The 18453-nt window shown below is 55.9% G+C and overlaps 1 protein-coding gene across 1 annotated transcript in view; it reads left to right on the top strand.

Moving 5' to 3' along the window:
• The first annotated feature begins 227 nt into the window (after positions 1-227).
• The window catches only part of Jph3 (junctophilin 3), a 74682-nt gene continuing 56456 nt past the window's right edge, over positions 228-18453 (top strand). Inside the window, exon 1 of the mRNA XM_020183161.2 lies at positions 228-912. Within this exon, the coding sequence (XP_020038750.1) occupies positions 531-912 (382 nt within the window). The 5' untranslated portion in view covers positions 228-530. The remainder of the gene's footprint in view (positions 913-18453) is intronic.

The raw sequence follows: 18453 nt of genomic DNA, 5'->3' as shown, positions 1-18453 counted from the left end.
GCCGCCCCGCGCCCCGGCCCGCGGTCCCAATATGGTGCAGCCGCCCGCGCCGCCGCCCGTGCCGCCGCCGCCCGCGGGCCCCGCCGCCGCCCTCGGGCGCCCGCAGCGCGGCAGCCGCAGGTGGGGGGCTGCGGGCCGGGCCTGAGCGCCTTCGCCCGGGGCGCGCGGCGAGGGGCCCTGGCGCTGAGGTGGAGCCGCGGGCACAGCCGCCGCGCTCCCCCCTCCCGCGCCGCCCTCCCCCGCCCTCCCCGCCGGCCCCGTCTCCAGCGGGAGCGCGAGACGCTCGTTAGGCTTCGCGGCGCAGCTCGAAAATGAAAAATCGCCCCCGGTTGACTTAGATCCTCCCGAGCCGGCGCCGCGGCCGCCCCGCTCCAGCCCGGCTCGCCGCGGCTTCGGCTTCTCCATTCCTCCGGAAAAAAAGCAAAGCAAAACAAAAAGCCAGCCAGCCAACCAAGACTCCGGTTTGTTGATCGCCTGATTGTTTTTTTTTTTTTTCACCGCTTGCGGGATTCGCAAACCGCGTTACATGCATGTCCAGTGGGGGTAGGTTTAATTTTGACGATGGAGGGTCCTACTGCGGAGGCTGGGAGGACGGCAAGGCGCACGGCCATGGCGTCTGCACCGGCCCCAAGGGCCAAGGCGAATACACCGGCTCGTGGAGCCACGGCTTCGAGGTGCTGGGCGTCTACACCTGGCCCAGCGGCAACACGTACCAGGGCACCTGGGCGCAGGGCAAGCGGCACGGCATCGGCCTGGAGAGCAAGGGGAAGTGGGTGTACAAGGGCGAGTGGACGCACGGATTTAAGGGGCGCTACGGGGTGCGGGAGTGCACGGGCAACGGGGCCAAATACGAAGGGACCTGGAGCAACGGGCTGCAGGACGGCTATGGCACAGAGACCTACTCGGATGGAGGTAGGTGCTGGGGTGGGGTGGGGTGGGGGAGTGGGGAGGACCGCCAAGGGCTGGGGCTGGGGCGGAGGAAGGACCTGCCCCCTCTCCCTTCTGTTTACCTCCTGGGAAGTTGAGCCTCCCTTGCCAGTGGGGCTGTGGGCTCCTGGGGGGCATTTCCAGGGCCCCTGGCCACAGGTTGCCCCAATCTGGTGGGGAAGGTACCCCATGCCAACTGAAGGTCTGGGAGGCTTTCTTTCCAGTGGCCCAGCCAGGCCCAGCCAGGCGCTGAGCCCTGGTATCAGTGCACCGTCAAGAGCGGGCCAGAGACCTGCCAAAAAGGCCAGGCTGGGCCCTCAGCCACCTCTGGGACCCACTGAGGGCGGAGGGGGCTGTTGACGGCTCACTGGGAGTCATGCCCTGGCTTTGCTGCTTGTTTTCTTGTGGTGCCCATGGCCTCCCTCAGTCCTGAATCAACCCAAGCCAATGGAGAGGGAACAACCGGGAGCTAGAGGCGGGGATGCCAACCCAAACCAAAACAGCCAGGCAATAAACTTCTAGGTGGTTGGACCCGGCTAGCACTGTCGAAGCAGGCTGCGGGAGGGAGGGAGGGAAAGAGGGAGGATGGGAGGGAGGGAGGGAGGCCCATCTGTTTAGTGAGAGCCCAGGAATCTCGCCTTTCAGTGGCTGAATCATTTTCACCGTTAGTTTAGGGAATTGCTCTGTGCCTTCCTTGTAAGATGCCCCTGCATTCTGGGCAGAGCTGGGTGCCAGAGCCAGAGAACTGCCTGTAACATGGTTTCTGTGCAGGAAGCTCTGGCTGGCTTTGCAGCCTAGAGGCTAGACCTCAAACAGACCCTGTTCCAGGTACCCTTTCCCCTCCTGGAGTCTGTCCCCAGAGGTGGCTCCTGTGCCTCCCTCTGGGTGGCAGGCTTGTTTTTCAGGCATGGATGCTGGGAAGGGAGTGAAATGTCGGGAAAGAGATCATGAGTATGCATGTGTCTCCTGCCTGAGTGCTCAGGAAGAAAGCTCTGAGCACCTGCTCCCCGGCCATGTCCAGGAGTGAGGAGAGCTGGGGAGTAATTATTATTTTGGCTTATGCAGCTCAAGGCAGGTTCATTTATTACCCAACGAGGAGGCGGAGTCTGGGCAGTTAATTATATAACAGTGCTTCTGCCTGTCGGAGCTGGGCCCAGCCCTGGTCCCAGGTGGCCTTTTCTGTGCTGTTGTTTTCTTGGAGCAGGTTGGAGTGCTTCCCTGACCCTGGGGTGCTGAGGGCCACAGGGGTAGACGGTCCTCCCCACGTTCCAGGCGTGGGCCTGTGTGTGTGTGTGTGTGTGCACGCGCTTGCACACGCAGGCATGGTGAGGCCCAGGCAGCAGTTGTGGGTGGCCAAGCAAGTGGGCGAGCAGCCTGGCACTCCCAGCTGGGCTCTTTGGGAGCCTGGAGCAGTTGTTGCCCCAGGGCTCTGGCTAGACTGCTCTGCAGAACTGTTCTCCAAGGGGGCTCCCGGTGGGGCCTGAGCCAGAAAAACTCTCCATGGCCCTGTGCAGGCCAGGCGCGCTTCTGAGGGTACAAGGAGAGGGTACTGGACCCAGTCCTGCCCACCCTCCCCAGGTATCTACGTCCAGTAGCCTAAGGAGCTCCTTCCTTCATTCAACAAATACTTACTGAGCCGTTACTATGACCAAGCTTTGGGAATGCAGCAGTGGGGAGACTCCTTGTCCTCGTGGGGCCTCCGTTTATGGAGAAGGGATGGGGCTGCTTCAGGGCAAGGAGGATCTGAGCCTGTGGCTGGCCAGGAGTTTGGGATCTGACATGTTGTTGAAAAAACACTTCCATGGATGATTTCTACTCTCCACTCAGCCAGTTCCCCTGAGCCCTCAACTTCCTGAATCACTTTCCTCACACGTCCTGCTTGATCCTGTCCATTTACAAGTGAGGCCATAAGGTCAGGGGTCCATGTAAGCCTGAGTCCAGGACCCCAGCCTAGGTGGCAGAGCCACCCTGTCTGTCTGGGGCCACGCCCCCTGGCTCCCAGCCCTCCTGCCTAAAGGGAGCCGGTTTGTCCACACTGTCTCTGGGAGATCGTGGCTTGGTTTTCTCCATGTTCATCCAGGCAGGTGTGCAGATGTGGGCTTCAGGGCGGGCTCTTCCTCTTGGCTGGCAATATGGCATGAGGGGAAATCAGATTGACCCTTTTGGCCTGAAGCGATCAGACCTAGATATCGGGGTCACATCTTGGAGCATGGTCCCAGCTTCTCATTAGGAAGGGGGTGTCTTGGGAACTTAGGACCCTGGGCAGTCATCTGCAGACTAGAGTGGGCTGTGGTCACCTGCTGGAGCAGGGCAATGCCTTCTGCCTTCTCCCCTCTCCCGGTGGTCTCTCGTGAGTGAGTACTCCCAACTCTAGTCTGACTTCTTCGTACAAGAGAATTTGGGGCAGGCCTCAGCAGAGCTCCCCAACTTTAGCCCAGCTCCCGGTGCTGACTTGGGGAAACAGCAATTTTCATGAATAATGCAGGACCAGCAAATGTATTCTACATTTAGCTGGAATTCGTATGGAATCCATTTCGACAGGGGACAATTCTGCCAAGTCCTCCCCCAGCTCACCCTCCCCCGGGCACAGACAGGCGTTGCTCTTGATGTGAGAGGAGCGGTTCCCACAGTCTGTGTGGCGAGGCTGGGGGGCCGTGGGGTAGCAGGAGTCACGCTCGCTCAGAATTGTCCACCTGGCCTTGAACCCGGCCCTGCCGGTGCTCCACTTTGTGACCTTGGGCAAGTTACTTCATCTCTCTGAGCTTCTGTTTCTTCATTTTTACAAAGAGCTGATGGTAATACCGTAAAGTGGGTGAGGGTTAACGGAGAGGAGGGCAGAGCAAGCATGCTTTATCAGCATTTTCATCATCGCGGCCCACATGCAGTGGGTGTCACTTATATGATCATTATCAGAACCAGTAACTAGGCATGCCCGGTTGTCATGCCTGATGATAACGCTTGCACTGTGTGCCGGACATGTCAAGTGTTTGCGTGAATTTTCTGCTTCATTCTTACAGCTCCAGAGGACCAACGGCCTCGTTATTCCCATTTTGCACTCTGGGAAGTGGAGGCTTCCAGCAGCTGAGCGCTGGATGGCGACAGTAAGCACGGGCGATGTTGGAGTCTGCTTTTGCTCAGTTCGCTCTGTAACTCCCTTGTGCAGAGATGCCACCTGCCCTTGCGTCTTCAGCCCCCATACCTTCTCCTCCCTGAAGCGGTACCCAGTGGCGCAGGGAGATGCACACGTGCAGATGTGCAGACCCCAGCCCCAGTCCCACCGTGACTCACTAGGCCCTTGTGCTTTGCAGCCCAGGTAAAGTCCTCCTCCCGGGTGCTAAAGACCAGAAGTTACCCCCTTGGATAAACCTCCCACACCCTGAGAGGTATGAGTCATCTCCCGCCCAGCCGCTCCCCCTCATACGCAGGTCCCGTTCACCGGCCCAGATTCCTCAGCCCACACAAATCCCACACACCCACAGTCAGAATCCAGATCCACCCAGGCGCCTGCGCGCGCGCACACACAACACACCTGCCACCCGGAGACATTTTCTACCCCGTCCCCCAAAACAGCCACGTGTGCCCTCCTGGCTTTGTTCGCTCCCCCACTGCCGAGCGCTCTGAGTCCCAGCTTCCCCTGTAAACGCGGAGTTCAGGCACTGGAGGCAGTGAGTGATATGTTTGTTTCCATTGGAAACACATTTATGCTGTTAGCACCCCTCACGGAGGGGAAAAGACCCCTCATGCAAACAACCGACCATCGTCGGGCATATTTTTGGGACTTGGCTATGACTACGTGAAAAGTATTCTTTCTTCTTTTTTTCTTTTGTTTTTCTTTGTGGCAGTTCTAGGGGTTGAGCTCAGGGCCTCTCACTTACTAGGCAGACCTCTACCTTTTGAGCCACCACGCCGGCATTTTAAGAACGCATAGGCCAAGGTTAGGAGAGAGTGGGTTCATCTACACGGATGTTAGACCAGGAAACAGAAGGCATTTTCTCAGAGTCTCTCTTAGCTCCTTGGGGGCTTGAGAGGGGTCAGAAGGCTCCATGGGGAAAGGAGAAGAGAAGCACAATGGTTACAGCTGAGAAAGGAGAGTTGGTGAGATGCTGTCCTACCTTGGCCACAAGCCGCATGGCGGGCTGATGATGGGGGCCTGCCGTGAGCCGTGAGGGAGTAAGGGTCAGCACCGAAATGCAGGAAGGGATGTATGTCGTGCAGGTCATGGCCTTGTGACCTGTGGCTGAAATAGGCCGGTATGTACTGGTCACTCAAGTATTTGTGCAAGGAATGGACTCTGCATTGAGCCCTAACTAACTATCACCATCAGTACAGTTGACCAGAGACAGCAGAGGGCTGCAGCCCCGTCTTCTCTGAGGACACAGGCTAGAGGGAGGAAGACCCTTGGGAAAAATGGTGCCGGCGGCAAGTGTGTGTGTCAGCGCAGGAACCTCTGTGTCTTCCGTGAAGACTTTCTCCCTCGGTTTTCTGGTCTCTGCAGCTTTGAACTTCTCTAGCTATCCACCATGAGCCAGGCATTTTGTTTGCCCTTAAATGGCAAAAAGATGGTAAGACTGTGGGCCTAGAAGACAGGGACTGCTTGTGTACATTTCCCACAATCCCCTGTGCAGGTCAGCCGCGTCTCCAGTGTGTGGTCTCCTTGTGTGTGAGAGGACACAGTAGGCACAGCATTGAATGGGGACCTGGCTTTGCTTTGAGCCTGAGCAGTGCTTGTGAGGAGGCCGGACCTTGGAGAGGTCTCTTCAGGACCTTGGAGAGTGCCCCCCACCTGCAGCTGGGCTGCCTGGACCCTGGCGCTTGGCTCAGATGTCTTGCAGAAGACTTTCTCGAGCCAAACCAGGTTCACTCCCCAGTGACCACCTGGCCCTGGACTCCCATGTGTACTTGGCCTGTCCTTCTGTTGGTGGGTCCATGTACCAAGAAACTCCACCACTCTGGGTGCTGGCCTATCTCACCCCAGACTTTTCTGAAACAGTCCAGTGCTTGTCAGCTGCTGCACCATCTCCTGGTCACCTGAGCACACACCTCCTGCAAGTGGAGGCGGTGGGGCGGGGGGTGAGGCTTCAGGAAGATGGCAGAAGTCCCTCTGCAGTATAAGGCTTGTTACCGCCTCAGGTTCCCATGGAGCGTAGCAGGTGCACCACTGCAGGCAGGCAATGACAGAAAGGGGACTTGATCACCCTTCTCTTTAAATCAGCTTCAGTGGATTGATATCTACACCAATGCTGCCCAATGTCTTGGCCACTGGCCACATGTGGCAATTTGAATTGAAATTTAAAATTACAGTGAAATTCAGTATATGATGTCAGCTCTCACTGGCACCAGCCACATCCCAAGTGCTCAGTGGCCACGTGGCCATGCTGCCATATTGGACAGGGAAGACATTGTCTCTTGCATGTTTGCAGGAAGGTCTGCAGGACAAGGATGGCCTGGAGTGTATGCCTCTCGCAGGAAAGGATGCACATCTATGCCGATCACAGCTGCGTGACCAGTGGCTGAAATAGTGCCGGCCCATAGTGACCATGTGGTAAATATTTGTGCAGTGAATGGACTGTGCAAATAAGTGTAATACGTATTACCTCCCATGTCTGCTTCATTCTGAGAACCTAGACGTGGTCGGAGATGGTTAAGAGTCAGGGGAAATGCCTCCCTAAAATGGTTCTGTTGACAGGCCAGCCTGCGAGACCTCTCTGTAGTGAATCCCTGTGTGACTCCCTGATTTGTTTGGTTGCTGGGTTCCTGTTGCTCATGAGCGACTGCCAGCATTTTCCACAAGGAAGATGGGTGGCGTTGGGTAAAGAGAGTGGCAGGGTAGTAATAGTGTAATTGTTACAGGTGGCAATCACAGGACGCAGTCACGATCAGAGTTTTGAACCACTGTGAGTGAGTAGAGTTCCTTAAGACAGGAGGAACATGGGGCCCTTTGGTTCACCGTGTTTTCAGTGTGTTTTTGCTGTTGCCCTTCCAGCCCTGGGGATGGATGCCTTAGGTCATCTGAGATGAACCCATAGAATTACTCCTGTGTGTGAGGCACAAGAATGGGAACTCCCAGTCTGCACACATTTGCCGAGTGCCGGCTGCATGTGTAGTAATGTACGTGATGGGAAAAAAAAGATAAGCAAATGGAAAATAAGATACATGAACTAAGATGATCTGGGCAGGGCGGTGCATGCCTGTAATTCCAGCACTTAGGAGGCTGAGGCAGGAGAATTTCAAGTTGAAGGCCAGCCTGAGCTGCATAGCAAGATACTGTCTCAGGGAAAAAAAAAAAAGCCTGCATGACTTCCTAAAAGAAGCAGCAGTATAGGCAGGATGAAAAGCTAAAATATGTGAAATAGTTGGGGGTGTGTCCTGCCAGACTTGGGGACCCTGAAGGGAGGTGTGTTCTGAGGGAGCAGCCGAGACCCCCTGGGGCAGGGATGCCGAGCTGAGTCTAGAGGACACACGTGGTAGCCATCATTCCAGGCTGAAGCTGCTGGCTTGTTGAAGGTCTCTCCTCCTCCTCTTGCCTTGGTTCTCCAGTTGTGCCATCTCCCTCTTCCCTGCAATGTCACAGATTCTCAGCACCCAGGGAGGGCTCCCTGGTGCCAGCACTCTCCAGAGCGCCAAGACCCAGTCTTTGGTGCTGGTGGAGAGTGAAGTAGGGCAGGGTGTGGACTGTGGCTACCTGTGAGTCTAGGCCAGTGCGCTCCACACTTGAGCCTGTGTCATAGCCACCTGGAAGGTGTGTCAGGACATTTGTTGTGGGCTTCTTGAATTTCTGGGCCTTGGACGTCACCCAAGAATTTTTTTTTTACAAGTTTTTAAGTGATGCTGCTGCTGCTGGTATTCCAGGGACCCTGCTTTGAGAACCACGGCTCTTGGCTAGCACCTTCTAAGTCTGGCCTCCCATTAGAATCACCACACGCGGCCCTGGGAGTCTCGGGCCTCTCTGCAGACCTGCAGAGGTGGGACCTGCGTCCCAGTGCAGGCTGTACTTCTGGAGCACACTCATGTCTGCCTCAGCTGTGCACAGTCTGTCTGGGGTGCTGTGAAGAGTGCTGGTGCCTCCATCCCAGGTGCCGATGGAGCAGCCCACATGCAGTGGGCACCAACATTTTTTCTGAATGAGGCTGACATCCAGCTCAGGGGAGACCCAGTGGTCCCAAGGGCACTTGAAAGAGTACGTCCGTTGCTGACCACACTGGGGTCGGTCGTCCAAGGCCTCTGAGAGCAGATGCTTTGGGAGTGTGCCAGTCTGGGCATTTAATAATAGTGGGCAAGGCACTGGGTGAAAAAATGAAGCTGGGTACTGATGGCTCATGCCTGTTATCCTAGCTACTTGGGAGGATCCAGGTTCAAGGCCAGCCCAGGCAAATAGTTTGCAAGATCCTGTTTCCAAAATAACCAGAGCAAAAAGGACTGGAGGTGCAGCTCAAGTGGTAGAGGACCTGCTGTGCAAGCATGAAACCCTAAGTTCAAACCCCAGTCCAACCAAAAAACCCAAATAGATAAGATTTCCAAGCACAAGAGCACATCACCTGCATGCTAGTGAGGACAGGCCCTATGTTCCTGCCTCTGATATGTGGTGTCTCCTAGTCTGTGTCTTCTTCTTCTTGTTGGGGTACCTGTCATTGAGTTCAGGTTTCAGCCTAAATCCAGGATGACCTCAGTATCTAGAACCTAATCACATCTGCAGAGACCCTGTTTCCAAATAAGCCACATTCACAGGGACTGGGGTGAGGACTTGACACATCTTTTGGGGGACCCTATCTTGAAAAAAGCCCATCACAAAAATATGGCTGGTGGAGTGGTTCAGGTGAAGGCCCTTAGATCAAACCCCAGTACACAAACCCAACAACAAAAAAAACTCCAGTGCTTGATGTAAGCCATGCTGCTTGCTGTAGTTTGGGTCTTCAGTGTCTCTCCAAGGCACGTGTGTTAGAGGTTTGGTCCCCAGTGTGCGTCCTTTGGGAGCTGGAGCCTTCAGGAGGGGGCCTGGTGGGAAGTCTTCAGGTCATTGCAGGAGGGGTGCCCTCCAAGAGCATAGCAGGACCCCAGCCCTGGCCTCTTCTTTCTCTTCCTGGCCGTGAGGTGAGCGGTTTTGTCCACCATGTGTCCACAGCTTTGATGTGCTGCCTCACCTCACCTAAAGCAGCAGAGCCAATGGTTTGTGGATTGGAACCTCTGAAACTGTGGGCCAAAATAAACCTTTTCTCTTGATAAGTTGGCCATCTCAGGTATTTATTATAGTAACACAGACTAACATACCTGCTGTTCTTTAGGAAATTTGAAGAGTGGGCTGAGGGAGAGGCTTGAGTGCATAGCAAGTCCACGGCCTTGAATTCGAACCCCCGCCCCAGTACTGCCAAAAAACAAAAGAAATGCAAAAAGCGAGGAGCGGACAGTGGTTACCTGTGCTTCTAGGCCAGTGCACTCCATGCTTGAGCCTGTGTCATAGCCACCTGGAAGGTGTGTGGGAACACTCACTGGGGGCCCTCGTGAATTTCTTGGCCTGGGAAACTCTTTGTGCACTTCAGGGGTCACAGACTCCCTGAGACTCATCCACGGACCCTCAGATAGGAATCCCTTCGTTCTCATGAGGGCCTGAACCTAAGTGGGAGAACGGGTAGATGACTGGAGCCTGCAGACGCCTCCAGGCCTGATGAATCCAAAAGCAAGGACTGAGGCTGAGTGACCGAGGCAGAGCTGGTCTTTCCTGGTCCTCCGCCTCTGCCAGGTGCCCTGCTCCCTTCCAGGCTGCATTCAGTGCTCAGGACCTTCCTCTGGCCTGCATTTGGTGCCCAGCTCAGCCCATACGTGAGGCCAGCTGTTGGTTGTCAGTCTCCCAGCAAGGAAAGCAGGACTCCCCATTCTACAGGTGGGAAACCGAGGCTCAGAGAGGCACTGGAAGAGGGAAATGGCTGAGCCTGGGGCTCGACGGTGTGTGGCTGTCTGGAAGAGTGGGATCACTGAGTGGAGCCACCACTCTGAGGGTCTGAGGCCACCTGCCTGCGGACCACCCTGGAGGAGCACTGCATCCTTCCTCAGCCCCTGGAGGAGAGATGGGTGTTTCCAGGTGGCAGGGGTGGCGGTCCTGGGAAGGGAGGGTTTCCCAGGCTGAGGGAGGCCAGGTGGAGCCTGCCTTATAGACAGGTATGGCATACCCTGAAGGCTCTCTGCTGCTGTGCCATGTTAGGTCTGTACCCTGACAGGTGGCCCACAGTGTTCTGGCGACCTTGGTAAGATCTTTATCGAGATGTAATTCACATACTGTAGAATTCATACTTTCAAAATGTACAATTCAGCAGTTTTTGGTACGTTCACAAAATTTTGCAACCCCTGCCCCAGAGTCTAGTTTTAGAACATTTTTTAATCATCCCCAAAAGAAACCTACACCTGTGAGCAGCTGCTCCCTGCCTGGGCACCACCCTTTCCTGGCAGCCACTGGTCTCCTGTCCATCTCTCTGACTGACCTGTTTGGCACATGTCAGGTAAATGGAATCACACGTGTGTCCTGTGGTTAACTTCTGTCATTGAGCTTGATGCTTTCAAGGCTCACCCATGTTGTAGCGTGTGTCACTGCTCTGTTCCTTTTTGTACGGTGTAGGTAGGCCATATTTGTGTTACCTACACCCCTGCTGGACACTGGGGTTGACTCCCTTATGCTCTTGTCAGTGCGGGTGCTGTGAACACCGTGTACAGGTTTTTGTGTGGATGAGTGCTTTTGACCCTCTTGGGGGTTCCCAGGATGGACTTGCAGGGTCCTACAGTGACTCTTATTTCACCGTTTGGGGACCTGCCAGGCGGCTTCCACATTGTCTGCACCATGTCCTGTTCCCGCCAGCACTGCGTGAGGGCTCTGATTATTCCACGCCCTTGCCAGCACCTGTTATTATCTGTCTTTTTGATTACAGCCGTCCTACCGAGTGGGTGTGAAGTGGCGTCTCACTGTGGCTTTGATTTGCATTTCCTGAGGGCTGACGGTGTGAGGGTCTTTTCACTGCTAACTGGCTGCTTGTGTGGCTCCTGGCTAGTTTTGTAGCGGGGTCACTGGTCTTCCCGCTGGGTTGTAGGCTTCTCTGTGGGTCGCAGACTCCACTGAGAGCAGAGCACCTGACACACAGTGGGGCTCAGTAAGTGTGCAGATGACAGAGCTGGTGTCACTGTCGTAAGCTCAGAGAATGTCTGGGGTCAGGGTGTTGCTAGTTCTTGTCTGTGGCAGCTGTGACCTGGGCTCAGAAAACTCTGGTGTCTGGGGGATGCTGGGACCCACTCAGGCATTGGATTGAGCCCTCATTGTAGGCAGGCAACAAGCTGTCCCTGGGATGGGGTGAACAAAGAGATGACTGGTTTGCTGTTCGACACCCATGCCTGTGGACCCTCATAGCTCCCTGTTTGACGCTGATGGGGCAGAGGTGGCAGTAGTGTGGGGGGGGCAGAGGAGACCAGGTGGTGTCTGGGGCTTGAAGAAAACCATCTGGAGGAGTGACATTTGGGCAGACCTAGGGTGGCAGCAACAAGGCTGGTGAGAATGTGGCAGGGAGGAAGGAGTGACACTGTTTGTGTGGCAGGGCACCAGGAGTGGGATGCCTGGAACCCAGTGGCCGGGCAAGTGGGGCAGACCCTCAGACCCGCCTCCCGCTTCTCCCTTTGGGGCTGCACAGAATGGACCCGGCGGTTAAGACAACCATGCTTGTCACCTGCAGCTCCCGCCTGGCCAGCAGGGGACCAGCCATCCCCGCACAGGGCCTGAGGGACTGCAGCCGTGCTTAGGACCCTGGAGGGGAGTCACTGTGTCCCGGAGGGGATGAGTCAGGGTTTTCTCAGGGCTGGAGATGCCGTGGTGACAGTGACTTTGAGGTAGGGCAGTGTCCTGTTAGCTGTGGGAGCAAAGAGAAGGGATGTGTGAACCCTGAGCTGGGGCCCGGGAGTTAGCAGAGAGCCAGGGAAGGGGAGGAAAGAGTGGCTGGGGGAGAGGGAGAGGGAGAGGGAGAGGGGAGGTGGGTTCTGGGAGGGGGAGGGAGGACCCTGGAGGGGGACGAACTGGTCTTTGCCGTCAGTACCCCATTTATTATTTCTCACTCAGTCCTTGTGTTTTTTAAGCTGCCATTTCTCGTGTATGGGCACCACAGCCATTGCTGGGCCGAGCACACTTTGCATCTTTCCCGTCAATCCATGCTGCAACCCTGGGAGGCCCAGAGGTGGAACAGATGGCCATGGTCAGTGGTCACAGGGCCTGGAGTGCTGGGCCCCCAGACTGTTCTGTCACTCCAGGCGGCCACTGCCTGCCTCAGTTTCCAGCCTCAGGAGGAACCTCTCAGGAGTGGTCAGTTGGAACTGGCTCCCCAAAGCCCCGGGGAATCGGGAGCCTGGCAGCCAGTGCTGGAGCCTGGTGGGATTTGAGCTGCAGGTTTCTGTTTGGCCCAGGGTCCCTGAAGATGGCAGGTACCCAGGGAGATGGGTGTCCCCAAATCCAGCAGAAGGCACAGGAGAGCTCAGGCTGACTCTGGGGGGATGGTCCCAGATGGGTTCTGGGCCTTTGTGGGTCTCACCCTTGATGCTGTCTCACCCTTGGGATGTTCAGGGGGCCCTGCCCCATTCCTCCCCTCCTGTCCCTCTCTGAGTAACACCCAGACTCCCACAGCTGCCATGAACACTTCCATGGAAACACCCAGAACTTCCTGGGCCCTGGACCTCTGGCCCTGCACCTCTGGCCCTGCTCTAGACACCACCTATGGGGAACATCTGGTTCATTCCTGGGGTAAGAGTGTTGGAAGAGCCCGGAAGGACTTGGGCTGTGAATGGGCAGTGTTTGGGGGAGGCCTTAAGAAGTGGGGTTCACTCTAAATGAGATGGCAGAAAGGGGACCACCCTCAAATTGGGGTTTTGGTCTCATTTGAGGGGGAGACCACAGAGGGTGGAGCTGGGATTGGTGGAGAAGCAGTGTCTCTTGCTTTTGCCTCCAGGAGGGGAATACCTGGTGTTTTGCGGTCGGCATAGTGACCTGCTTTTGTCTTGTGTTGTCCTGATCTCACAGTGACCCTGTCTGTGGACAGTGCGCTGTGAGATTGCTCAGAACATTGGGCAGCCATGATCTCCCAGGTGTAGGGGCCCTTTTTAGAGGGTGGTGGGGTGGCCTCAGAATGGCATCTGTCCATTTTACCTTCCTCAGCTGCCTTCCGGGGTCCTCAGTGTTTCCTGTGTGTCTCTGTGCCCCAAGGGCTCTTGAGTGATGGCTGGGGAAGAAGTTTCTGGAAAACCCAGCTGTTTCCTTCTCCCCTCAGGTCAGCTGCTGCCTGACTGGCACCCACACCTCCAAGTCACAGGCTCAGGTCGTGCCCAGGTGAGAATAGATGCCTGGTGACCTCTAGGGAGCTTGGTGGCCAGTGGGAACACTGTCCACTGCCCGGCTGGCCCAGGTCCACTTGAGGGTCAGGCCCTCCTGGTGTCCTCTTCCCAGAGCTCTCTTCTCCTGCACCCCACCACCCCTCAGTGTCCTTACTTAGACATCAGTGTTCTGAATTGTCTTTTCCCCAGACTGGTGTCCATGGGGGGCTGTGGGGGCAGGTGTCAGATGGGCTCTGCTGTCCTTGACCCAAGCCCTTCTTGGCTGGCCACTCTGGTGTCCATCAGGGTGGGCGTGAGGTTCGTCCCAGACCCTTGGGCCAGGGCTGGGCTTAGGGATAGTACTTTCCCTCTTTCCAGGTCGTGCCCACTGGAAGGTTACATGGACGTGCTATTTCTTTTTTTCTTTATCCTTTTCTGGCAGTGGTGGGGTTTGAACTCAGGACCTTGTGCTTTCTGGACAGGTGCTCTGCCACTTTTGAGTCATACCCCCACCCCTGCAGCAGGGCATTTCTGTGGGTGACAGTCACCTGTCCAGCTAATACCACTGTGGCCTGACAGCTATCTTTTAGATTAGGGAAAACACCTGTATTCTAGCTCAGGTAGAGATCAGTGAAAATAAGGATGTGATTTCTTTCCCCAGCAGCCCCGGTTCTTTCTGTGGACCCGTTGGAGGTCCACACACCCTAGATCAGGGCCCTCCCGTCCCCCTCCTTAGAGAGTGCAAGTCTGAAACTGGGGTCCTGTTCTGAGTCAGCCCAGCCTCTCCTATGGTGTGGGCTGCGTGGGTCCGTTGGGTGGATTTCAAGGGTTCAGTGGAGGTTTAGGGGCCCAGTGTGTGACCCCCCCACCAGGCTGCAGAGCAAGCTCTCTGCAAGGTCTTCATCCTGTGAGAGCCCCATGGAGCCCTCAGATGCAGAGTAAGGAGCACTGTTAGCGAAGGAGGTCCCTGTGTGTCCCCACGGCCGGGAGTGGCAGCAGCCTTTGTTTGCCTGTGAGGTGCCCGAATCAGGGGCCCAGTCTGCCTGCAGAGCAAGAAGGGGTGCCACAACCGGAAGCCTTTAATAGAGCTGGATCGATGCATTTCACACACTTGGTTTCTGGTTTGCTCACAAGTCCTGAACCAGCTCCACAGTCAGGCGTGTTTATCACCTCAGAAAGGAGCTGTGCACTGTCATTTCCCTGCTTCCCCACCCCGCCCCGCAGCCACTAGCCCGTTCAGAGGTTTCGTGTCAGTGGAAGTTTCGTGTTGGGTGTGCTTGGGGCTGGCTTCTGTCACTCACCGTTGTGTTTTCAAGGTTCATCCATGTGGTAGCATGTGTCAGGGCTCTGCTCCTTTTTATGGCTAACTAATATCCCACTGTATAGGTGGGCCACATTTTGTTTGTCCATCCGTCATTGGATGGACTCTGGGTCATTTCCGTTTTCCATCTATTTCAAATAGTGCTGATGTGAACATTCACGTACAAGGTTTATGTGAACGATTGGTTGGTTTCTTTTCTCTTGAGTAGGTACTCAGGTGTGGTTCATAACTTCCTGTTACTCTAACAGATACCTAATGTAGCAGGGCACACCCGTAATCCCAGCACCTGGGAGGCAGAGGCAGGACAGCCTGGGCTGCACAGTGAGACCCTGACTCCAAAACAAAACAAAACAAAAGACAAAAATCCAGGCTCCTGTTTTCTAGCATGGTTACCTTGGAATAGTGGGGATTTGAACCAGTGTGGCCAGGCACACTCCACCCCCCCCCCTCCTCCCGCTGAACCTCCCCATGGAGGGTCCTGAGGCCGCATCTGACCCTGGGATGAGGAAAGTTAGGGCCCACAGACAGCATTCAGGTGGCTTGGGCCTCACGTGGGTCAGGGCGTGAGTTTTTCCTATGTGGGAGCTGATAGCTCACCTCATCCTCAAAGGATGCAGGGCCCACCTGAGTGCAAAGGGTTCAGGCCCTGCCCCGCACCAGGTGTCTTTCTCCACAAGGGCCCAGCATATTTGCTTTTGTGGTTTTCCCTGGCCCTTGGGAAGAGGGACAGGTGGGACAGTTGAGGTGGAGTGGCTGCCACCAGGAGGCCCAGGGGCTCTCACGGAAGACTGCCCTTTACCTGTGGCAGCTACTTGGAAACAAGTGGGTAGCTGGTTCTGAAGAAAAAGAAAAGGTGCCGTCCTGAAATACGACTCACCGGCTTTGCAAACCCTCTGGGGCCAGGCCTTCCCGGCTCTGAGTCAGCCTCTTTGGCTGGGTGCTCTCCGTTCTCCAGGTGTCTCAGGGCACTGTGCGAGGGCTCAGCTTGAGCTGGCAGTGACATCCCCGGAGGGCGTGTGAAGTCCCAGCCACCAGCTGTCCCCAGAGTTTCTGACTCGGACGGCCAGGGTAAGCCAAGGAATGTGCATTGCAGCAGACCCCAGACACCATCCCTGCAGCCCAGGAAGACCGTGTGTATGGAGATGGAGAACCTTCGGAGGTCCTCTCCCCCTTCCAGCTCACTCACTGGCCAAACTATGGGCCCTCTGACTGATCCTATTTAGCAGACACAGATGTCAGGACATCCTAAAGAGCTTTGCAGATAAAAATCTCCCTCCTCTCAGTGCCCCTGTGAGGTGGACGTTGGTGTGTGCCCATCTTACAGGGGCCCCAGGGAAGTTTGATCTCTGTGACGCCTGCTGTGTTCAGCAGCCTGGCTCCAGCTCCCAACCTCTTCACCCTTTGCTGGGCTCCTCCTTTGTGGCTCTCAGGGAGATAATTTTTTTATGCCCACTTCTCAGAGTGAGTGGGGCTCAGGAGGTCAGGCTCGCAAGGCTAAGAAGCTAACAGAGCTTATCTGCCGACTTGGGGAGGAGCCACTTGCCCCGTGGTCAACCCAGAGCGGTCAGGACCCAGTGTACCCATGTGTCGCCCCACAGGGGTTTCTACTAAGCCTTGATGTCTGGGAGTCCAGCCTGTGGGCCTCAGGCAGCTGAACCCTCACCACCGTGGCTAATGAGGCATTCATGGCTGAAGGGCTTCCCAGTGTGTGGGTTGGGGAGTCCGGGAAGGCGGGGTCTGGAGCAGCACCATCTCTGTGGTGTGCTGTGCTCCTGCCTCTCCCTTCATCCCCACAGTGAGGGAGAGACATCAAGGAGCAGTGGGGACTGGGGGAAGAGAGGTGGTCGCTGCTCTCCGAGGCACGCCAGGGCATGGGGCTAAAATTTGGAGGCTGACCCTGGCCTCCTCAGCCTGCATGCCCCAGCTGCCCACCCTGGGGAGAAGACAGCTGGCAGGGATGGACCAGGAAGGGTGACAGGTCCTTGCATGGCACTGGGATGGGCCGGTGCTCAGTGGCCACACACAATCTGGTGGCACCATCACTCAGGATGAACCCTCCTCACCTGGGTGAGTGAGTGGCACCAAGGGGCTGAGCCCTGGGCCTGTGGGGGTGGGGACCAGAGTGGCGTCTGCTTTCAGCTTCACTGTTGGTGGGCATCGGAGAGTAAAGGTACACCTGACAGGGTGCTGGCTCGGCATTAGGTCTTTGGGCAAGTGACTGAAGCATGTCTCCGTTGTTACATCCAACAAAGGGGACATCAGCGTGGTGCGTCCCTTGTTGGGTTGTTACGAGGACCAAGTGGCCTGTGGATGGTGTGGAGAGGGCGTGTGTGAGCACCCACGGCTCAGGCGGGTCTACCCTCTGAGCAGGTGGATAGCGAGCCTTTTCCTGCCCAGTGAGGTCAGGGTGAGATACAAGAAGTTAGGTCCTGTTCTGCCCCACCCACCACCTCGCCAGGGGTCAGAGGGAGCAATACAGAGTCTCTGTGCTCCCAGGGACAAGATTTCTGACAGGTCTCCACTTCTTAGGCTTGCCCTTCGACAAATCAGCCAGTCACTGGGGGTGGGGCTCCCTGTACATCAGAGACGAGAAGGACAGAGGACAGGGTACCGAGTCCCGGAGGCTCTGTCCAGCTCTGGGGGACGGTGAGTTGGGAGCAGCTGGGTCTTCTTTTTGCTGTGTGGACTTGGGCCACTTGCCTTACCTCTCTGAGCCTCAGTGAACCACAGGGAAATGATACCCAGCCTGGCGCCACCTTGGGCACGTGAGTGCGTAGCAGCGCCAGCTGGCGGGGTCCTTTGGATCCACGGTTCTGACTCCTGGGCCACAGCTGCGGTGGCCCCTGGAGGTTTTCCTTAGTTCTGAGCTGAGGGAAGAGATCGTATAGATAAATATCCCATTTAGAAGAATGGTCTTTATCCTGAGACTAAGTGCATCTTGGGTTTTTCAGTTATAAAGACTGTCCTTTTACCATAATTTCAAAATAAGGGAGCAGCGAAGACGTCCTTCCATGGAGAACTGGGTAAAGAAGCTTCTCACGGTGGCGTGGGAAGCCGTGGGGCAGCTTCTGAGCATGTGGCTGAGGGCGACCCCAGCTCTGTGATGTTCTGGAAAAGGCAGAATGGAGGGAGAAATGGGAGCAGGATTCTCAGGACAGGGGTCACTGTGTGAGCTATTATAATGGTGGGTGCCCAAACCCAGAGGAAGGCTGATACAAGCGTGGACCGTAATTAATAACTGTGTCGTCAGCTCAGGAGGAGCACAGGTGCCACACTCACAAGATGGGGGGGCCGAAGAAGTGTGCGGGAGCTCTGTGCTTTCCCCTCAATCCTTGTTTAATTTAGTTATTTACTTCACTTATTTATTGCAGTGTCAGGGATGGAACCCAGGGCTTGGCACCACAGGCACACACTGTGCCGCTGGATTGCTCTCTAACCCTAAAACTGTGCTACAAAATAGTGATAATTATTAAAAGAAAGAGAGAGAGAGAGAGAGAGAGAGAGAGAGAGAGAGAGCTTCCCAAGATAAACCAAGGTAGAGAGCAAAAGGACAGGAGACGGTTGCCATGAAGTCCACAAGCTGGGTGCCACTTAGGATGGGTGTCTTGTGGCTTATCCTTCACCCTTCCAGGTGCAGTCACACCTGGGTGGCTCTTCACACCTCCCCAGTCCCTGATGCTGTCCTCTGGGTCCCTTCTCATCTGGGCAGCTTCAGGATGAATGTGGGGTTTGTTTGCAACTCTGCTGGGATCCGGTCTTGCTTGTGACCCTTTCCCACCTGCAGTGGTGTCATCTGGGTGTGATGCATGGCTTCTAGATAGACATCCTACCAGTCATCTTCCTGTGGCCTCTGCTCCCTGTCTGACTCTTCTCTGGTGGCT

This window comes from Castor canadensis, chromosome 15 (assembly GCF_047511655.1).
Source record: "Castor canadensis chromosome 15, mCasCan1.hap1v2, whole genome shotgun sequence".
NCBI lineage: Eukaryota > Metazoa > Chordata > Mammalia > Rodentia > Castoridae > Castor > Castor canadensis.
Note: the sequence above shows the minus strand (reverse complement) of the source record. Positions and strands in the feature narration are given on the sequence as shown.